This window comes from Rhinatrema bivittatum, chromosome 8, assembly GCF_901001135.1.
Source record: "Rhinatrema bivittatum chromosome 8, aRhiBiv1.1, whole genome shotgun sequence".
Taxonomy (NCBI): Eukaryota; Metazoa; Chordata; class Amphibia; order Gymnophiona; family Rhinatrematidae; genus Rhinatrema; species Rhinatrema bivittatum.
The window spans coordinates 244,683,894-244,704,990 of record NC_042622.1 but is presented as its reverse complement, the minus strand read 5'-3'; the positions used below and the strand labels follow the sequence as shown (position 1 = coordinate 244,704,990).

The 21,097-nt window shown below is 45.3% G+C and overlaps 1 protein-coding gene across 2 annotated transcripts in view; it reads right to left on the bottom strand.

Annotated features, from left to right (window-relative positions):
- Positions 1-21,097, bottom strand: part of SSBP4 (single stranded DNA binding protein 4) — a 530,243-nt gene that overhangs the window by 30,661 nt on the left and 478,485 nt on the right. For both annotated transcript variants that reach the window (XM_029614396.1, XM_029614397.1), the window contains 9 exons: positions 16,283-16,342; positions 15,819-15,885; positions 12,471-12,541; positions 11,729-11,796; positions 10,355-10,400; positions 8,066-8,101; positions 3,206-3,260; positions 2,069-2,139; positions 1,016-1,094 (listed from right to left, as the gene is read on the bottom strand). In XM_029614396.1, the coding sequence (XP_029470256.1) occupies positions 1,016-1,094; positions 2,069-2,139; positions 3,206-3,260; positions 8,066-8,101; positions 10,355-10,400; positions 11,729-11,796; positions 12,471-12,541; positions 15,819-15,885; positions 16,283-16,342 (553 nt within the window). The remainder of the gene's footprint in view (positions 1-1,015; positions 1,095-2,068; positions 2,140-3,205; positions 3,261-8,065; positions 8,102-10,354; positions 10,401-11,728; positions 11,797-12,470; positions 12,542-15,818; positions 15,886-16,282; positions 16,343-21,097) is intronic.

Sequence of the window (21,097 nt, the reverse complement as noted above, 5' to 3'; positions counted from 1 at the left end):
GTATTCTGATGAAAAATTATGTGACATTAAGGGGTCCACCGATGGGGTTTCTATGAGTTTGGGGCTGAAAAGTGAAGGCAAAAGATAAAAACAAGGGGCAGTGCAATTTTCCTGAATAATTTGCAAGGTGCAAACCCGCTATTTTTATTGTCATTTTTATTTATTTATTTTTGGTTCAGCTTTTAAAACCTTTTGCTCATTCCTGCTCAATAAGAACTTGGCTGTGCCGCCAGACGGAATAATCACTTTTGCCTTACATGCCTGTTAGTTTCTGGGGTGCAAATGTGATAGTGTCACTATAACTTGTCTAAAATTTAATGGTGTGCGAAAGCTGTAAGATCCTTCTCTCTGCACTGCTTCATGCTTTGGTGCTACATATGTGCCTGGGACCACAGTTCCCATGATGCAATAGGCGGCTGCCATCACTCGTTCACGCTCACCCCCCCCCTCCCCCAATATGCATGTTCTGTAGTCTCTTTCAGTACCCTAGCCCGTCTTCATGGTTTAAATACAATGGCTCTCTCCAATAGCCTAGAAGTTGGCGGTGATAAGGCAGGGGTATCCAAATCCAGTCTACCCCAACTTGGTTTTCAGGATTTGCACAATAAGTATGCATGAAATAGAGCCGCATACAATTGAAGCCCATGCCTTTTCATTGGTAGCTCTAGGTGAGTTACATTTAGGTATTTTCCTGTCCCAGAGGGTTTACAATCTACGAACATGGCTTACTAAGGCTTTTCTCCCATTCTGTGTCTAAGGAAAAAATGCTTAGTAAATGAGGCCTTAAGTTTGTACCTGAGGCAATGCAGGGTGAAGTGACTTGCCCAAGGTCGCAAGGAGTGTCAGTGGGAACCATGGCTTCTCTGGTTCTCAGGTTACTCCTCTCACTGTGAAAATCCTGAAAACCCAAATTAGTTTGTGACCCTCGAGGACCAGATTTCAGAACCCCTGCACCAGGGCATGAACTCAAATACTTCCCACCCCACCCCCCAACATGCCGCTGTTTATCAGATACCTAATGATCCGTTCATATGATGTGGCTCCATTCCTCCCATCCCGCCCATGGGGCCATCGGGGCCTGGGCCCATCGGGAACTGGAAAACAAACACAAAAAACACAAGGAGGTGAAGGGGCAAAAGTAACACGCCACAGGGTGATGCGCGCCCAGCCGCACCGGGCCTCTTGTTTCTGCATGAAAAGAGTCACGCTGTCCACCGGTTTCACAGCTGCGAAGAGCACTGCTTTCCAAGATGACTAACACAGCAGCCACACTTCCAAATCTGTCAGATCAACTGTGCCGGCGTCAAATGCAACTTTATGGGCAAATGGGTTCTGTGACCTGGGGAAGATGTTAGAGGCTGAACAAATGGCGCAAAAACATTCCAGATGTGCCAGCAATCCAGAAGAGAAACTGCCAGTCTTCTTTGAAAAGTAGGTAATAACTGAGCAGTTATCATCAGATAGTGCTCGATTTCTCCAACAATATCGTACAAGGCTGCTTTAGGCCATTTGGGAGAGACTGATCCAGTCCTGGTTTTTTTGTATGCATGGACTTGTACAACACTTTTACATAGAAATAACAGGCCGTCAACGGGGGAGGGGAGGGTGGGGTGTTAGTCCAAGATTGGCTTAGCCTCTCCTCGATGACCCTTAACTATCCAATAACCCTCCGATCAACCTGAGAAAAAAAAAAGTACTATTTCCAGGCATAAAGGCGGCAGCGTTCTCACAGCAAGTATGTCTCAGAACTGCCCACTGCTAGGTCATGCACAACTTTTGCATTTGTTAGGACAAACAGACACAGAATACAATGCAAAGCTTCTGTTTTCCCTACCTGCTGCTATAATAGACTCCACTTGTTCCCCCCACAAGTGAAGATCCTCTGTGCTGGCCCCATAGTGTCCTCCCCACTTCCACTGCCTGTTCCATGTTGTCCCCTTACTGTCTTGCTACATTGATGAGCTCAGACTAGCACAGAGCACAGCTCAGGAAGGGATCAGAGATCTGCCCTGTATTTCTCTGGACCATACTCAGTGAGCCTGTCTAGCTCTTCCCATCCAAGACTTACATTGGATCTGTTTCCTCCTGGTCCTATGGGGTTCATCATTGTGTACATATTTTCACTGGAGTTCGTGGAATCTGCAGATGAATCCCAAAAGAGACAAATACAAGGAAATCAAGCATGAGCAGACATTGCAAAGAGCTCCCAGCATCATTAGTTAGCATTTTTCAAGGTCAGCTGCATCAGCGATTCTCAACCCGGTCCTTGGGGAACCCACTGGCCAGTCTGGTTTTCAGGATAGCCACAACGAATGTGCAGGGGTTAGATCTGCATGCACTGCCTCCACTGTACGCAAATATCTCTCATGCATATTTACAGTGGACAGCCGTAATGAAACGACTGGCAGGTGGATTCCTCGAGCACTGGTTTGAGAGCCACTGAATCTGGTTATGATCCAATGGGGTGCAAAACTTACTATACAGCAAAGGGGATCATTTTAAATTGAATGGATGAGCCCTTTGAGTCCTGAGCTTGAGATTTCTCCTTTGAGTCAATGAAACAGGTCTGCTCCGTCTACAGTATTAATACCCTGTATTCCCCTGCTTAGACTCAAGCTTTACATTCCCCTTCATTTACTCAATAGATATCTTTCCAGGAATTTATATAGGATAAGACGTGTGCTAAGGATTCTCGGGTAGACCTTGGAGAATTAAGTAGCTCCTTTTGATCATTGTTCTGTTAAGGTAATCTATGGTTATTAAGGCATCACTGTCTTCCAGTTGAAGCCATTCAGAAGCTGCCACGTAGCAGAGATTATCTGGAAGAGGTCAGTGGTCAAGTCTTCAGCTGAAGGCTCAAATGATTCCTCTTTAACCCTTTCTCAAGTTTTGCTTCTCTCCTACTTGGACCAGCATTCTGGGCAAATGGGAGGCTGGGAGGCATCCTGGCTGCAAGAACAAACTCTCCCTCACAGGCGGTGGAAGAGGTTAGGAGTACGGTGAGGGCTAGGGGTATTGTCTGGGGTATGCTTACAGCCAGAGTGAGGATTTGGGGAAGCGTTAGGGATATGAGGAGGGAGACAGTATCATCACTGCACACACGCCTTCGAGGCACGGTTCGGGATGGAGTTTTCAGGGCCTCCATTGATTTCTTTCACCACTCAACAAAACCACAGAGAAAAAGTAGAGCCTGAAAGGTCATTACCTCCTGGGCTAGGCATGATGGGAGTTCCAGGCGGACCACCTCCTCCTGGAGGACCCTAAAAAAACACAATTAAGGAGGGGACAGTTTATTTAATCATTTCGGCAATGAAGTGTTGCATCTTGTACCTGCTGCAAATGACCCAGAAACGTCTCCAATTTGCTCTTAGTGGGAGATGCAATAGGGAGGGTGGAGGCAAAGAGGTGGTCAGATTCATGGCAGAGCAGAAGCTTTCTGAGGAACTGAGAGACCAGGCCGGTTCCCGCCACCCGACTCCCATACCATCATACGAGGTCAGCCCTGTCCCTGTTTTCTAAAGCCCACATTGGGATGGGAGTTAGACTACTGGACTAATGTGTCATGGTGGCAACACAGGTGACGAAGTCCCTCCACAATGGAAAGTAGCCAATGCCAGCCAATAACGAGGAATAGGTGGGGATAATGAACTATTTATGTTTCAGGCTCTTGACTATTAAGCACAAGTCCCTGTTCAGTTGACAAAGAGGGTAGAGAAACTTGTCCTCATGGCTGTCAGATCCAATTTACGCCAGGTCCTTGATGCCTGAAGGATGGGATGGAATGAGGCATGCACTAAATGAGCTTTTGGTTTCAGGCCACTTCTGTGGGAGATGCTCCCCTTTCTCCTTATCAAGGTGTGTTAGAGTATTTGGCACTAAAAGGCTCCAAAGGTGGCAATCTTTGTAGAAAGGCTCAGGAATGAAGCAGCCTTTAAATCTAAGGTACGCTCTCTTCCTTGGGAGAACAGGGCTGAGGCAGACCGGGAAAGCAAGTTTGCGGAGGAGGGGGTGTGGGACACCGGCACTATCCCAGCACATGCTGTCACTGCTGTATGCAAGGGGTGAGATGGAAAGGGGGTGGGGGGTGAACAAGGGAGAATTTTCCCTCGCCCCTGACTATGCAATGCTTACTCATGAAGGGGAGGCTTACATTATCAGTCTGCCCTATATTTATTTATTTTATTTTAAATAATTTATATTCTGCATCTTCCAACAACGCTGAGTTCAGTGCGGATTACAACATACCGGCCCTGCCCACATTGTATCTGTTCTGTGGATAATCATAGGGAGGGCAGAATAGGAACCCTGTGTCAGCGGGTCAAAAGTCAAATTAGTGAAAGGAGAATCAAGAGCATGGTTACTAAATATGACGAGCTATATGAATATTTGGGTACATATCCGGCTAATAAGTTAGGTGGCTGGAATTTAGCTGACTAAGGTAGGGGCATTCAGAGGCCGTAACTGGGACGAGTTGAGATAGACAGCTAGGTCTGGTCGAGCCAAAGAGCTGTCCTAAAGTTAGCCAGCTATATTCAATAGTGCGGTTTCACTATTCAATATACCTCCAAAGTTAGACGGATACGTTTATCTGGCTAACTGCTAGCTGGACTGTGTCGGAATATGGATCTCGATATTACTAAGAGCTTATGAGTTTTTATTATTTCAGTACTCTGGGTATTTCTACTACTCTTCCAATACGTATTCTGACTAAAGGAGTGTCACGAGCAGTCCCATACTGGCCAGATGGTAGCTCACTCGGATCCCATACTGCTCACTCGGATACCATATTAGTCCTTTTCCCCATATATGGGGCTGAAGCAAGGTCACTGCAGGAACAACCCCTGCATATGGAACTGAAGCAAGTTCACTGAAGAACAGCCGTCCCATATATGGAACTGTGGCCAGGTCACTGCAGGAACAACCCCTGCATATGGAAGCGAGGCAAGGTCACTACTGAACAGCCGCCTCATATATGGAACTGTGGCCAGGTCACTGCAGGAACAACCCCTGCATATGGAAGCGAGGCAAGGTCACTACTGAACAGCCGCCTCATATATGGAACTGTGGCCAGGTCACTGCAGGAACAACCCCCTGCATATGGAAGCGAGGCAAGGTCACTACTGAACAGTCGCCTCATATATGGAACCGTGGCCGGGTCACTGGAGGAACAACCCCTGCATATGGAAGGAGGCAAGGTCACTACTGAACAGCCGCCTCATATATGGGACTGTGGCCAGGTCACTGCAGGAAAAACCCCTGCATATGGAAGGAGGCAAGGTCACTACTGAACAGCCGCCTCATATATGGAACTGTGGCCAGGTCACTGCAGGAACAACCCCTGCATATGGAAGGAGGCAAGGTCACTACTGAACAGCCGCCTCATATATGGGACTGTGGCCAGGTCACTGCAGGAACAACCCCTGCATATGGAAGGAGGCAAGGTCACTACTGAACAGCCGCCTCATATATGGGACTGTGGCCAGGTCACTGCAGTAACAACCCCTGCATATGGAACTGAAGCAAGGTCACTGAAGAACAGCCGTCCCATATATGGAACTGTGGCCAGGTCACTGCAGGAACAACCCCTGCATATGGAAGCGAGCCCAGGTCACTACTGAACAGCCGCCTCATATATGGGACTGTGGCCAGGTCACTGCAGGAACAACCCCTGCATATGGAAGGTGGCAAGGTCACTACTGAACAGCCGCCTCATATATGCGACTGTGGCCAGGTCACTGCAGGAACAACCCCTGCATATGGAAGCGAGGCAAGGTCACTACTGAACAGTCGCCTCATATATGGAATTGTGGCCAGGTCACTGCAGGAACAACCCCTGCATATGGAAGCGAGGCAAGCTCACTACTGAACAGCTGCCTCATATATGGGACTGTGGCCAGGTCACTGCAGGAACAACCCCTGCATATGGAAGGAGGCAAGGTCACTACTGAACAGCCGCCTCATATATGGAACTGTGGCCAGGTCACTGCAGGAACAACCCCTGCATATGGAAGCGAGGCAAGGTCACTACTGAACAGTCGCCTCATATATGGAATTGTGGCCAGGTCACTGCAGGAACAACCCCTGCATATGGAAGCGAGGCAAGGTCACTGAAGAACAGCCGCCTCATATATGGGACTGTGGCCAGGTCACTGCAGGAACAACCCCTGCATATGGAAGCGAGGCAAGGTCACTAGAACATAAGAACATGCCATACTAGGTCAGACCAAGGGTCCATCAAGCCCAGCATCCTGTTTCCAACAGTGGCCAATCCAGGCCATAAGAACCTGGCAAGTACCCAAAAACTAAGTCTATTCCATGTAACCATTGCTAATGGCAGTGGCTATTCTCTAAGTGAACTTAATAGCAGGTAATGGACTTCTCCTCCAAGAACTTATCCAATCCTTTTTTAAACACAGCTATACTAACTGCACGAACCACATTCTCTGGCAACAAATTCCAGAGTTTAATTGTGCGTTGAGTAAAAAAGAACTTTCTCCGATTAGTTTTAAATGTGCCCCATGCTAACTTCATGGAGTGTCCCCTAGTCCTTCTACTATCCGAAAGAGTAAATAACCGATTCACATCTACCCGTTCTAGACCTCTCATGATTTTAAACACCTCTATCATATCCCCCCTCAGTCGTCTCTTCTCCAAGCTGAAAAGTCCTAACCTCTTTAGTCTTTCCTCATAGGGGAGTTGTTCCATTCCCCTTATCATTTTGGTAGCCCTTCTCTGTACCTTCTCCATCGCAATTATATCTTTTTTGAGATGCGGTGACCAGAATTGTACACAGTATTCAAGGTGCGGTCTCACCATGGAGCGATACAGAGGCATTATGACATTTTCCGTTTTATTCATCATTCCTTTTCTAATAATTCCCAACATTCTGTTTGCTTTTTTGACTGCCGCAGCACACTGAACCGACGATTTCAATGTCTTATCCACTATGACACCTAGATCTCTTTCTTGGGTTGTAGCACCTAATATGGAACCCAACATCGTGTAATTATAGCATGGGTTATTTTTCCCTATATGCATCACCTTGCACTTATCCACATTAAATTTCATCTGCCATTTGGATGCCCAATTTTCCAGTCTCACAAGGTCTTCCTGCAATTTATCACAATCTGCTTGTGATTTAACTACTCTGCACAATTTTGTGTCATCTGCAAATTTGATTATCTCACTCGTCGTATTTCTTTCCAGATCATTTATAAATATATTGAACAGTAAGGGTCCCAATACAGATCCCTGAGGCACTCCACTGTCCACTCCCTTCCACTGAGAAAATTGCCCATTTAATCCTACTCTCTGTTTCCTGTCTTTTAGCCAGTTTGCAATCCACGAAAGGACATCGCCACCTATCCCATGACTTTTTACTTTTCCTAGACTGAAACAGCCGCCTCATATATGGAACTGTGGCCAGGTCACTGCAGGAACAACCCCTGCATATGGAAGCGAGGCAAGGTCACTACTGAACAGCCGCCTCATATACTGAACCGTGGCCGGGTCACTGCAGGAACCACCCCTGCATATGGAAGCGAGGCAAGGTCACTACTGAACAGCCGCCTCATATATGGAACCGTGGCCAGGTCACTGCAGGAACAACCCCTGCATATGGAAGCGAGGCAAGTTCACTACTGAACAGTCGCCTCATATATGGGACTGTGGCCAGGTCACTGCAGGAACAAACCCTGCATATGGAAACGAGGCAAGGACACTACTGAACAGCCGCCTCATATATGGAACCGTGGCCAGGTCACTGCAGGAACAACCCCTGCATATGGAAGCGAGGCAAGGTCACTACTGAACAGCCGCCTCATATATGGGATTGAGGTGCAGTCCCTGCAGGAATTTCATCTGTGCTAACAATAAAAGTCACCCATCATTGGAAAAAAATCTAAAAGGAATTATGCTCTCTCTTGTTTTTGTTTTTTTAATGCATGCTGTTTCCAAAATCCTTTTAAACAGTTCCCTGTCGCTGAAGCCGGGGACTTTCAGTAGCCTGCTGGTCCTATGAGCTGCATGGAAGAAGGAGAAGAGCCAGGAGAAGAGAAATGCTTACCACATAGTTCCCCGGAGAGGATGATGAATATGCTATCTGGATAGAACAAGAAGAGAGAAAAAAACCCCAGGAATAATTACTGTTAGGAAGCGATCATCTGAGTCTTTTTTTTTTTTTAACAAATTATGAATAATGAAGACCACACCATCCCCAATACACACAATCCATTCTGGGATTTTTATTACAGGTGAGTTTCAAATTTTCCTTTCTAAGTGCTCATCCTCCTTTGTCTTTACTGCTTCCTGTCTAGGTCTTGCATAGTAACATGGTAAATGACAGCAGATCGAGCCCCAATCTGCAGCAACGAGCCACCACTCCAGGCAGAGGCGCAGACAAATTCCCACATGGAACCGGACATCCATTCCCTCTTCCAATGTCCTCCAGCTCTAGAACTTTTGCATTACACAAGGTTTGCTTCTGGTGCATTATTAATACCTTTCAGGTATGTAAATGTCTCTCCCCACCCCCATCTCTCCTCACCTCGAAGTAACCCCTATGCCTTCTGTTCAGGGCTGTAATTGCTGCTCCATGCAGGTTACCCCCATGCTTTCTTACAAGCACAATGCAGCCATTTCATTACTGCTTTGCCCCAAACTCTTGCTCCATGCAGGTTACCCAAGGGCTTCATTACCATCCTCGTGACTGGGGATCCTCTGTGTCACGCTTTTTTTGAATTACATTCCTGTTTTTGTCTGCACACCTCCTCCGGAAGGGTATTCCAGGCATTTACTTCTCTTTCCATGAAAACATATTTCCTGACATTGTTCCTGAGTCTATCTCCCTGGAGCGTCGTTTCGTGACAGCTCTACAACTTCCTTTCCATCAGAAAAGGTGCCTTTCAGATATTTAAATGTCTCTTGTCATACACCCACTTCTCTCCTCTTGGGTATACATATTTACCTCCTCATCTCATGTGGCTTACGCTGCAGACTCCACACCATTTTGGTTGCCTCTCTCTATCCTCTCTGGGATACGCCCTCCGGAAGGACGACATTATTCTAAGTGAGGCTTCACCAAGGACCTGTACAGGAGCACTGTCATCTCCTTTTCACTACTGGTTAGGCCTCTCCCCATATACCCCAGCATCCCTCTATCTCTAGCCACCACCTTGTCACAATGTTTTGCCACCTTAAAATCATCAGACACTATCATCCCGAGGTCCCACTCTTCTTTGGTGCATATCAGTTTTTCAAATCCCCCCCTCCTCCCATCACATACTGCCCTCTTAGATTTCTGCACCCCATGGTTCTGTAATTTTTGCCACCAAATCTTAGCTGCCAAACATTCTTCACCCCTTCATGGATCAAGCAACACAAAAAAACAGAATGTGAGGACAGACAAAGAATCCAAAAAACTAGCCCCACATACTGTACCCAACCCATGTGTTCATGTGAATGGTGAGTGGTGCCTTCCGATGCGGCAATGGTAAGCTGTGTCTTGGGGGGAAGCCTGTTCAGGCCTTTCCTTCAGCTACAGTGATTGGGAAGATTGTCCCCAATTATTCAGCAGCGTGGGTCAAGAGGTACAGTGCCCCTTTGATAATAAACTACAACCACCCACCCAGGAAAAACAAAAAGCATGAATGGTCTGCAAACAGAATTTAGTAAAAAAAGCATTAAATATTCCCAACTGAACAGGACAAAACAAAGTTTCCTGAATTCTATGGTTTTATTGGTACTTGTAACTAGCTTATCTTTTGTTGTTTCCACCTTCAGTCTTTTGGGAAAGGTACACTAAATTTGATTTGATTTGCTTAGCATCTGTGAAGACAGTAGCTCTTCCAATGATAAGGCCTACAAGTTCAGGAAAGCTTTAAAAACTGGCAAGAAAACTACAAGAACCAAAATCATATCTAACAGCGTCTGTTTTACCAGGCTCCTGCTGGGCAGCGTGCTGTTACCGTACGGACATGCACCCTGCCACACCCTTCCTTGCTTCAGCTTCTCCGGGAGACTTGGTAGAAGTCCCAGAGAGCCTTGTGCAGGCTCTGATGCCTCTACGTGGAAGGTGAGAATTATCAAAATATTTTGTGCACGAGCCTTCCAGCCCATATATGCCCCTTCCTCCAATGCCCCAGACCCCAGTGCCTCCACAGATCGTTTTCCAGGACTCTCCTTGATTTGGTGACTGGTTCACTTTCTGCTCACCGGCCCCTGCCCCCTTCACTCATTCATGAGCTCTGACCAATGAGGGATGATTGCCTTGAGTTAAGACAGCGGGTGGCATTTCCCTGCCCCCCCCCCCCCGATTCCCCCTGCAATAAAATATTGAAACCCAAAGATTACTCACTGAGTTGGCGTTGGGGTTCGGCCACGGCCCCCGTCCTCCTGGTCCCCTGAAAGAGTTGAAAGTCTTTATTTCCTGATCGTTTGTTTTTTTTTTTTTGGAGGGGGGACAACAATTATGGGAAAGAGGGTAGAGAATATTTGTTTAATTGAACACACTTCCCTTTCTCATTCACATAGAGGGCTACATTCAATAATCCAGTGAGCAAGTAAGCTATCCAGATAACTTTAGGCCTGCTATTTGTGCGACTCAACTTGTTGGGGGCGCTAGTAAACATTGAATACCAACAGCCAGTAAGGCAAAACCTTTAGTCTTTTATAATAAAAGGAACATTGCAGTTTATCAAACAATGCCAAGTAAATGCCAGCTCAGCTATTCTGAGCCATTCCATTCAGTTAAATACGTCACTGCCTCTAAACTTACACACCAATGAGTTTCTTTGTTTGTATAAGATTTTCCAATTGGCTGGCATTATAATTTTATCTCAATTATGCTATTACTGAATTTTTGTAAGTCACATAATTTCTTGTAAATTGAGCCCAGAAGACAGAAATGAAACTTAAATGCTGACATTTAACATACTTTTTAACCTTTAACATACTTTTTAGCATTTCAGCAGCCTTGGCTAGCCCAAAGAGTGCTGTAATTATCTTTTTCTTCCCCACCAAACTAATCTGGCTTCTCAAAGCACCCTTACAGACTTCATCCACACAACAAAGGGGGGGGGGGGGGGGGGCAATTGTCAACCCGATTTTACCTGGGTAACTCCTCAAAAAATTTTTTTCCCTGTGTATAACTCACTATTCTTCTATCCATCTTATGTCTCTATCTGTTTCATGCTAACTATATAGAATATATCCACACACCTGCCCCTCCCTCTATGTAAAAACATTTCAATTAATTTTACCTTTGTAGACTACACATCCCATCAAAGCCAGGGAGTAAATTTAGGTCTGGCTTAGCCTGTCTGGGTGACGAGGAGACTGCTGGTAACACTGAACGCCCCCCCCTGCCCCCCCACCCCATACCTCACGTTTGGCCTAGTTTATTTTATTTATTTATTTATTTATTTATATTCTTTTTTTATACCGAAGTATAGCTGAGTGCCTTCACCCCGGTTTACAGTGTAACAACTTCATACAATGAACAGGTTATAAATTATAACACAATATAACAAAGTTATAACATCTCGGCAATAGCAGAGTATAACATGTTAGAATGAGACAATTTAAGGCTTAATATGTTATCTTAATATTAATATGTTAGTTAATATGGATACAGGGCAGGCATGGGACTGAAGAACCTCAGATCAAACAACAAACATTTATCAATAGCGGATGCGCCCGTATTCACAGTTTTGTACAAGATAGAGCTTACATGTTCATTCCTGGCATGCCTGGGCCAGCTAAAGAGTTTGGAGGGGGCCTCATTCCGCTGCCATAATTCTGAAAGAGAAAATAATAATAATAATAATAAACCTCGCATCAGGGCCAAGCTAGAGCGGTGACAGAGGACAGGGAGGCACTGCCATTCCAGGGAGACTCCTTCCACTGCCCAAGCCGCCATTTTGGACCCAGCTTTTCAAAGGGGTTTTGCCACAGCTATGGTGGGCTGCAGGAGAGTCCCACCTGAAAAACATACCACACTGTTGGAGATACAGTTCGGGAAATGCGGTGGTCCAAAGGGCAAATAGGAAGAGCATCAGTAAATGTGATGGCACCTATGCTTTTCATTAAACTGTTCTGTTTTACTCTGCAGCTGGACTCCCTTGCCTACCTTCGAAGGCAAGGAATGTTCAACTCATCCTGCAGATTGCAAAAAGTATTTGTGTCAATGTTATTTGGCTGTGTAATAGATATGGTACCGACTCTTGGGCACACAGGCCTCAATTTTTTTTTAGTGGATACCATGGAAGTCTACAGAGGTCTACAATGTGGGTCAGGAGAGTGACCGTCTTCAGACGAGCATGTCCCCGTCCACAGGGAAACGGAGTGGACTGGACTGAAACCTCAGTTTGACCTTCCCCATCCAGCTGCCAATTTTACTTGCAGACGTTTTGGGCGTATGCCATGGAAAGCAGCACCAATTCCATTTTTAACCCAAACCCCAAAGCACTCACTTGTGGCCCCATTGCTGCCATGCCCCGTGGAGGGTTCATTCTCTGCATTGGCCCTCCCATATTTGGATGTCCTGTAAGAACCAATTAAGAAACAAATTTAACCCCAGTATACCTTGCATTTTTATGCTTTACTCTTTCTGTTCCTCTTTGATCTCCTCCAATTTCCTTGTCTAATCACCATAGCACAGTCAAGGTTGCCCAACAGAGCTGTTATAGCTTTTCTTTAGAAAAAAAACAGACTTCTTCCCTGGCCTCAGAAACTGCCCGTTCTCACTTTCTGCCTCCTGAAAATCACTTCCTCTCTGGCTTGTCACTGAGATATTTTAGCAGTAATGAAGCTGATTTTCAAAATATTTAGGCTCCTAGCTTTGAGAGTTAGGCTCACAAATTGTCACTTTTGAAAATTTACTAAGGCTGAATTGCTAAATTTAGGAACCCTAAAAATGGGTGGATACGGGGGAAGAGACACTGGGGCAGAGTTAGGGTGAGGAAACAAAGTTAGGTGCTTAGCATTGGGCACCTAAACCTAGGCAAACCTTAAGGAGCTCATTCACTAAGCTGTGTTAGGTCATTTACCACACGAAAAACACTTTTTCACACAGTAAACAGGTAAATACTCTAACACGGGGATAACGAGAGATAGTTGAAACCTTTCATGTTAATCCAGCCCAGGCACCGTGGATATTTAAATTAGCTTAACAGCAAGCAAGTGACATAGCAAAGACTCAGAAGAGTCATTTAAAAAAAATGGCTGCCAGTGGGCCCAGAGCTCCAGGCCCACACTAGACCAGCAGGGACTTCTCAGTGAGTAAGTGGGAGTCTGGGGGGAGTGGGCTAGGGTTGGGGGACCGCTAGACCACCATGGATCCTTTCCTGAGAAAGGGGGACGGGTCCACTCGACCAGGAAGGCTTCTTTTTGGAGAAAGGGGGTCTAGGGGTGAGCTGGGGTGATGGGTGAGAGTCCTAGTCTTCGGTGCTGTATGTTTTTAGTGAAGGGGAGGGGTTTGTGATTGGGGATATGGCTTGCAGCAAGGCTACAAAGTAACTTTTCTTTTTTTTCATTTTATACAATGGCTGCCTCCAATGGTGGCAGGAGGGTTGGGGGTGGGGCAGGGGAGGGTCTGTGCAGACCCCCCCCCAGGGTTTGCATCTTCTTTTGGAAGGGTGGCTTATTCAGGGCCATTGGCCCCCTTAAGCAATAGGGGCCCCTCAGTCCCAGGGCTTTTAATCCAGCAGGCCACAGTATTTAACCGCAGGGAAAAATACCATGGAAGTCACAAAGTGGTAGGGTTATTTACCATGGCTTCATGACTCCTACGGTGCTTTTCCCACAGCTTAGTGAATGAGCCCCTAGGTTAGGTACCTATTTTCAGCTGATAATTCAGAAAATAGAACCTAACTTGTGTACTTAAATTTAGGACCTCAGCTTTTTTTTTTTTAATATCACGCACGGAAGACTATTCTTATTATAGAAAGAGAGCCAAATGACTGACGAGGCTGCTTTTCCTTAAACAAATATGTGTTTTGGGGGTGGGGGGGTGGGGTGGGGATGGGCGTTGGACAGCTTACTTTATGCTGATTAAAAAAAAACCAAAACAAACAACAAAAACAAACACCAAACAAAAGCAGCTTTATTAAAATCTTTTAGGAAAAGTGAAGAGGCCCAACGTAAGCCATGGAGAATGCACACGGCTGCCCCCAGACTTCAGCAGCAGAGGGAAACCATTGAACAATCAAACCTGAGAAAGATGGTTCTCCTGGGGCTGGGGATGAGGGATAGGACACCGCTTTTCGGGGGGGGGGGAAGACATGTTTCTAGGAGGCACTGCCTCTTAGAATCCAGACAGTGACAAGGCTGGCCTGCCCCATCTACAATTTTCTTTTTTAGAAAGCCAGTCCAAAAATGCATTCAGTTAGCCCATCTGACAAAGACGAGGCTTCTCATGAAGCTGGGAGGCCATGTCCTACTGTGGACTGGTAACTGAATAAAAGGAAGCAGAGGGTAGGACTAAATGGTCAGTTTTCCAACTGGACAAAGGTCATTAGTGGAGTGCCCCAGGAGTGTGTACTGGGACCTGTGCTATTTAGCATATTCATAAATGATCTGGAGAAAGGAACAGCAAGTGAGGTGACCACATTTGCAAATGACACAAAATTGTTTTGAGTCGTTAAAACAGCAGCGGATTGGGAGGAACTGCAGACAGACCTTGTGAGACTAGGAGACTGGGAATCTACATGGCAGATTCAATTTAATGTGCAGAAGAGCAAAATAATGCACGTAGGGAAAAAGAATTCCAACTACAGGTGCACGATGCTGGGCTCTGTGTTAGGAGTCGACACCCAGGAAAAGGACCTCGGATTCCTTGTGGACAATACTTTGAAATCTTTGGCTCCGTGTGTGGTGGCGGCAGTCAGAAAAGTAAATAGAATGTTAGGAATTATTTGGAAGGAATAGAGAACAAAACAGAGAATATCATAATGCCTTCGTATAGATCAAAGGTGCAAGACACCTTGAGTATTCTTGTCGTCCCATCTCAAAAAAGACAGAGCAGACATAGAAAAGAGTGTCAAAAATGATGAAGGGAATGGAAAAGCTCCCTTATGGAGAAAGGCTAAACAGATTAGGGCTCTTTAGCCTGGAGAAGAGAGAACGCCTGCTAGTATAATATGCTTAATTGGGCAGACGTCACCAGTCTGGTTTCTTACTCTAGCCCTGGTGTTTTCAGTCTTGTGATCCATCCCGAACCAAGCGCAAGACTTTTTATAAATATAGGCTATAAACGAGAGGCACCTCCCACTAACATAGACAGTAATATCAGACTCAAAATTAGCTGAGCTATCACCATTCATCTGGCAGGCAATAGTCAAGGGAATCCTATTCCTGCCCCTCCTCCCCCCAGTTTAAATAAAAATAGAATATCACAAAAATAGATATAAATACAGACATTTACTCAATAATGGAATATAGTGGCCCTTTAACAAGTTGACTCCTTCCGCCTTGGGTCAACATGTTCCATGATCGGTCCACCTGGGGGCCTGTATTTGGCGTATGTATCTGTCTGTCTATGGTCCTGTACAAACCTATGGTCCTGTACAAACCTGTGGTTCTTAAGCTCTCCTGACACTTTCTATAAGGGGAAGTGTGGAAGTCTGGTCAAATTTCACTAAAGGTTTATATATGCTGGTCTGCCACAATTTCTCCATAATACAATAACATCTTCCCACAGGTCTGAAGAAACTTTGGCTGCTTTTCAAGGACTCTTCTAATCACTCAACGCTACAGAGATGGCAATCAAGTAAACCATAAGTTACAAGGATAAGGTGGTCAGCAATCAGGAGGTTACTCACCTTGTGGTCTTGTGGGGTCCATGGCATTTGGCAGCAGGGGCTGTGAACCTGGGACCCCTACAGGGGGCTACAATAAACACAAAGGAAGGGGAAGTGATTCTCAACCTCAAAGAAAAACCCCAAACCAAGAAAAAGCCCGGTGATGGACACAAAACACTGTGGCAAGGTTTCCTCCGCTGATGGCATTCAGTGAATGCACTTCCAGCATAGGAAAGCTCAGAACTCTTAACTGACTCCAATAGTCAGGGACAATGTGAGCCAGTTCTGCAAGGCAGATGACGGCAGATAGCCTACTAACCCCTTCAGTCTGCCACCATTGTCTTCCTCTCTTGGTTTCTACTACGTTGGGTAGATGAGCTTATACATCCCTATACTTGAACCAACAGCAGCTCCCCATCCCACTCCTAATCAAGAAGGAAGTCTCAGACTCCCTGGAAAGAAAACAAGGAAACTCAGCATCTTACCTGGTTTGGCATTCGAAGGGAGGGACGGGGACCCCCAGGGTACCGAGGGGACATGAAAGGCTGGAGAGGATAGAAGGGAAAAAAAAAAAAAAGCCCTCATGAACAGCAAGATACAGTAGGACATCTTAAATCACTCTGGAATAAAAGTGAGAGCCTGGAACCGCGAGAGACCAGAACCCTTAATAATACTCATAAGGCACGATAAGGTGTGCTCAGCTCTGTACAACCTCATCTACATTGTATTGGTGAACCAGCTTCCCACAGAAAATCAGGACAGACAGGTTAAGGGGCATGAGAGCAAGGTCTGCGGGCTCTCAGTTCTGTGCTCCAACATCTGGGCCGGGCTACTAGCCCCCGCCTGTCCGGCCAAGCCCTCAGCGTGGGCACAGCTCCAGGCTAGGGCTCTGTAAGCAGAACAAACACCATAGGCTACCATGTGCATTGCCCAGTACAGGGCTGCATAAACCTATGGTACTGTAACACAAATATCATATCACATCACTCACTATAGTAACTAGTTGCGGAACTAGCAACTTGAAACCCAATTAATTCTTCCAATTCATGCATTACAGTAGGGTTTTTAATTGCCCTTCTCTTAGCACTCTGGTGCTTTCTCTTTAATGTCATTTGTCCATGGATGTGGAATAACTTTCCAGACTGGCTAAGAAACACAGGCGATGCTCTGACCTTTCGCAAGCAACTAAAAGCTCTTTTGTTTGGTCACATGTAACAGCATTTACTCAGGGAAAATGTATATTTTAATTGCTAAGATGATTTTATTTTAATAATGATGATTGTATTTTGTATTGTTTTATTTAATAATGTTTATTGTTTTATTGTTCTGATCATGCTGTGATCCGTCTAGCTTCGGTATTTATTATAAGCAGAATAAAAATTGTTTTAACAAATAAATACATAATTTAGCTACTAGAAAATGGATAGGAGTGAAAACGGAGATTAGGAAGAACAGGTCTGGCTCAAAGGATCATCTGTGACTTGAGCCACTTGGAAAAATTAATTAATTAAATAAAAAAAACATAGGCCAGAATAGTGGTTCTCAAACTGATCATCAGGGACCACCTGACCAGTCAGGTTTTCATGATATCATAATACATTTTCAAGAAATATATTTGCATAGAGTGGAAGCAGTACATATAAACTTATCTCATAGATATTCCTTGTGCATATCCTGAAAACTAGACTGGTGGATCCTGAGGACTAGGTGGGGAACTATTGCCCAAACCATCTGGTTCCACCAGAAACTGGGTTGAGAACCATTGGACCAAACCTTCGTAATCTGACCTAATATTTGACTTGGGCAGACATTAGATCTCCGATGCATGCAAACATTTCTCCTGCATGTTCATTGCAAAAGACTCTAAAAAATGAGATCAGCTAGGGCTGGGTTGAGAACAAATGGACAAAGGACATATGGAGTTGCCAAGGGACCCAGATCCTAGATAGAAACCTAAGGCCACTCCTGGCTTTTTAAACTTCCAGCCCACTGCATTGCGGCTGTTGTAGTGCTGATTAGTAAGAGGAGAGGCAGGGACTACAGGAGACAGAATGCAGTGGGTTAGGGAAGTGGAGAGTGCCAAAAAGCAAGGATGGGCTTCCAGTTTCCCTTCAGGTTCTGGGTCACTGTTGGTGTGCCTATCCCCTCACCATGCACACTGAAGGCAAGAGAAACAGGTCCATAACTGGCCTGAAGTCTTTGCTGCTCCAGCACGAAAGTCAACATTTTGGGCGTAGAGAAATTACTAGATTAAAATCCTAAGGAATCAGTTCCTTCCAGCCCGACATTCAGCACTACCTATCCGGATAAGTAGGGACTTGTCTGGCTAAATGATGGCTACCAATTAGCTGGATGTCCAGTGGGTGAGCAGCGGGAGGATCAGGGCAGTACTACTCATCTGGCTAACATGGATGGATATAACTTTTCAGGGAATCTGGGGATGTTTGGCAGCATAGCCGTGCTGCTGAATATCTCATGTAAGTTAGGTGGATAAGTTTTAGCTGGCTAACTTAGGGCCTGATTCATCAAGGCGTTTTCCCATAGACACAGATTGGGTGAATCAGGCCCTTACACAGCTGTTTTCTTTTCAATATCCGCCTCTTCATGTACTGCTTGCAGTGTGCAGTGCCTTTCATCAGACCAACTCAAACATAATCCAAAGAGATTGTAGTACACCGGTTTCGGGTCCATGCAGGCCCTGTCTTCAGCTTTTTGTCCTGTGTTGATCTAATGCAACCTTGTGAGGAATTCAGGTTTCTTAAGGCCCAACACGCCAACCAGAACTCTTTTCCACAGAGCCTAATGCACGCGATTTCCAGAACCAGCACCTCCTTATAAATAATACTTTAAAAAAGATCTTCCACAATTAAAGTACTAATAACAAAAAAGGAGAGAGAAGAGAGACAGAGAATGGAAACTTCAGTAATAATTTATTGGAGGCAGTTTGTGATTCTGGTACAGAACTTGCAGCAGAAGGAAAATAATGGAATATTAATATGGCATTGACTACCTGTTTGTGGCAGGGGAATAGGGAGAGAGTAAGCTGAAATCATTTCGAGTATTCGTAATAGCCCTAGTACACACTTTAATTATTTAACTGCTATCCAGGCCTGCTGGAAAAATGTCCCAGGTGTGGTGCCCAAAACAGGATGTAGGTCTCTCTACACTTGGCTTCAGGGACTATTCTTTCCTCCTTGCCAGCAAAAAGAAAACAGGTTTTAAATACTGCAAGTCATTCAAATCCCCCTTTTTTGTTCTAATTAAAATCAATAATTTCTGGATGGGAATAAGTATTTTTCAGTGTCTGAAAGTTCCTCTGATGCAGCCTCATCCACAGGGCCGGTGCTTCCATTAGGCAAACTAGGCAGTCGCCTAGAGTGCCAAAAATGTGGGGGTGACAAAATCCTAGACCCAATACCACTGAAGAAAAGAATGCTGTGCTGGAGCCACTGCTGTTGCCAGGAAGGAGCGCAGTGCTGGAGTAAGTTGGGGGAAAGTTCACCTAGGGCACTAAATACTCTTACATTGATCCTGCTCACCCATCATTAAGATTCACACTAAATCTGGGGGAAGGGAGGCAAGGAGGGGCATAGCTGCCCCGGTCATCACCACAACACCATCTCCCTCCCATGCAAACCATGTGAATGACTGGAGGGAGGGTTCAGGGAATGGCTTTTTTTTTTTTTTTTTAAAGGTCTCTTTCTCAAGCAATATCAAGGAACAAAGGGAAATGAATAGTCTCAAAAGTTAGCAGTTTTTTAAATTCCCATTAGCTTGATAAAAAGGTAATCTCTTTTTTCAGTTTCTTTTTTTTTTTAATTCATTTTTGGCCAGCCAAGACAGCACGCCCTTCCTGATTTCTAAAGCTAGAGTCCAGTGAAGCAAACGCTTCTGTTTTATGATCAAGATACCGTAAGACTCTGAGTGCACAACTCCAGTCCCCTGGAGGGTCGCCAACAGACTTTGCTATTCTTATCCTGAGAATGAGAACCCATCGGCGGCCCTTCAGGATGGGGGCTGTGCACCCTGTGCTGTAAGACATCAAAATGTCCAAGGGCTTGATCTCACGCTAGCATTTGTCACTCACGGGGAACAGCTGTGCACACAGGACACGGCGTAATCCTGAGTTTATGAACCCCAGATTTATCCCAGGGGTTGCCATGTCCTCTTCAAAAAATCAGCAAGTACCACCCTTGGCACTCATGATTTCATTTTAGTTTAGAAGGTGCTGTGATGGCTGAATTTCTCAAGTCATGGATAAATGCACGACCTCACAAACTAAAATATGAGGGCAGATAAAGGCTTCAGGGTTCATCTTATCTACCCATTTTCCCTACCTGCTACAATTCTGCACACTCTCTTTGATTCTCCTGCTCGTGTGCCATTCAGGATATTTTGTTCTTGTCCTATGCATTCCTATCATTTTTATCCCCAGACACTTCCATGAGGAGGGCTATTCCACACACTGACCAACATGTTCCCACCACATGGACCAACATGCTCACAGAAACACAGGACAGGACAGCACATAAGGCCCGTCCAGCCTGCCCAGTTCCATTCCTGGTACAATGTCCCAGACCCCAGACGACCTCTGACTTTCTTCTCACCTTTTTGCAACTTTGTGTATGCCAGGCCTTATTGAATGTGGTGATTGTTTTTCTCTCTACCACCCTCTTGGGCCAGGTCAGTGCGAGCATTCATCACTCTTTCCGTCCTGTGACGATGACTTCTAGAAATCACTCCCCATGCATAAATGTTTACTTCTTTTGCATATCTAAATGTCACTCGAGACTGGGAAAGGGCGCGATTTAACTAGAATATGATAGCTGTGTTCTCATAGGCTGATTTACTGATGTGTAGGAAAGAGACTGGTTTTGGCATGCCACAACCAGGTTACTGAATATTGGTAATAAAATGTAAGAGGTCCACACGTGTGCTGTAAACTTCCAGATCAACCACTGGCTCACTTCGTTTTTGCACTCAACTACTTTGTCCATTCTTAAAAAGGGCCACTAAATGTCTGTTCATGACATCAATAGGGTGGTAACATCATGAGCAAGTTCAATAATCTCTTTTCCTGAACAATAACTAGGGTAAGACTCTAGTTAGAGAGGAGACAGGCTGATTGAATCTAGTTGCACACAGAGCAATATGATGATAGATAGGAACCAGAAGGCTCATCTGGTCCGTCCTTTTTCCTTCCTGTACAAAGGATGTCCAGCTCATTCTGAATTGGCCCCTACTGGAACCGAGGCACTATCAGCCTTCATCAGCAACCAGTCAGGATTTTCTTCCTATTT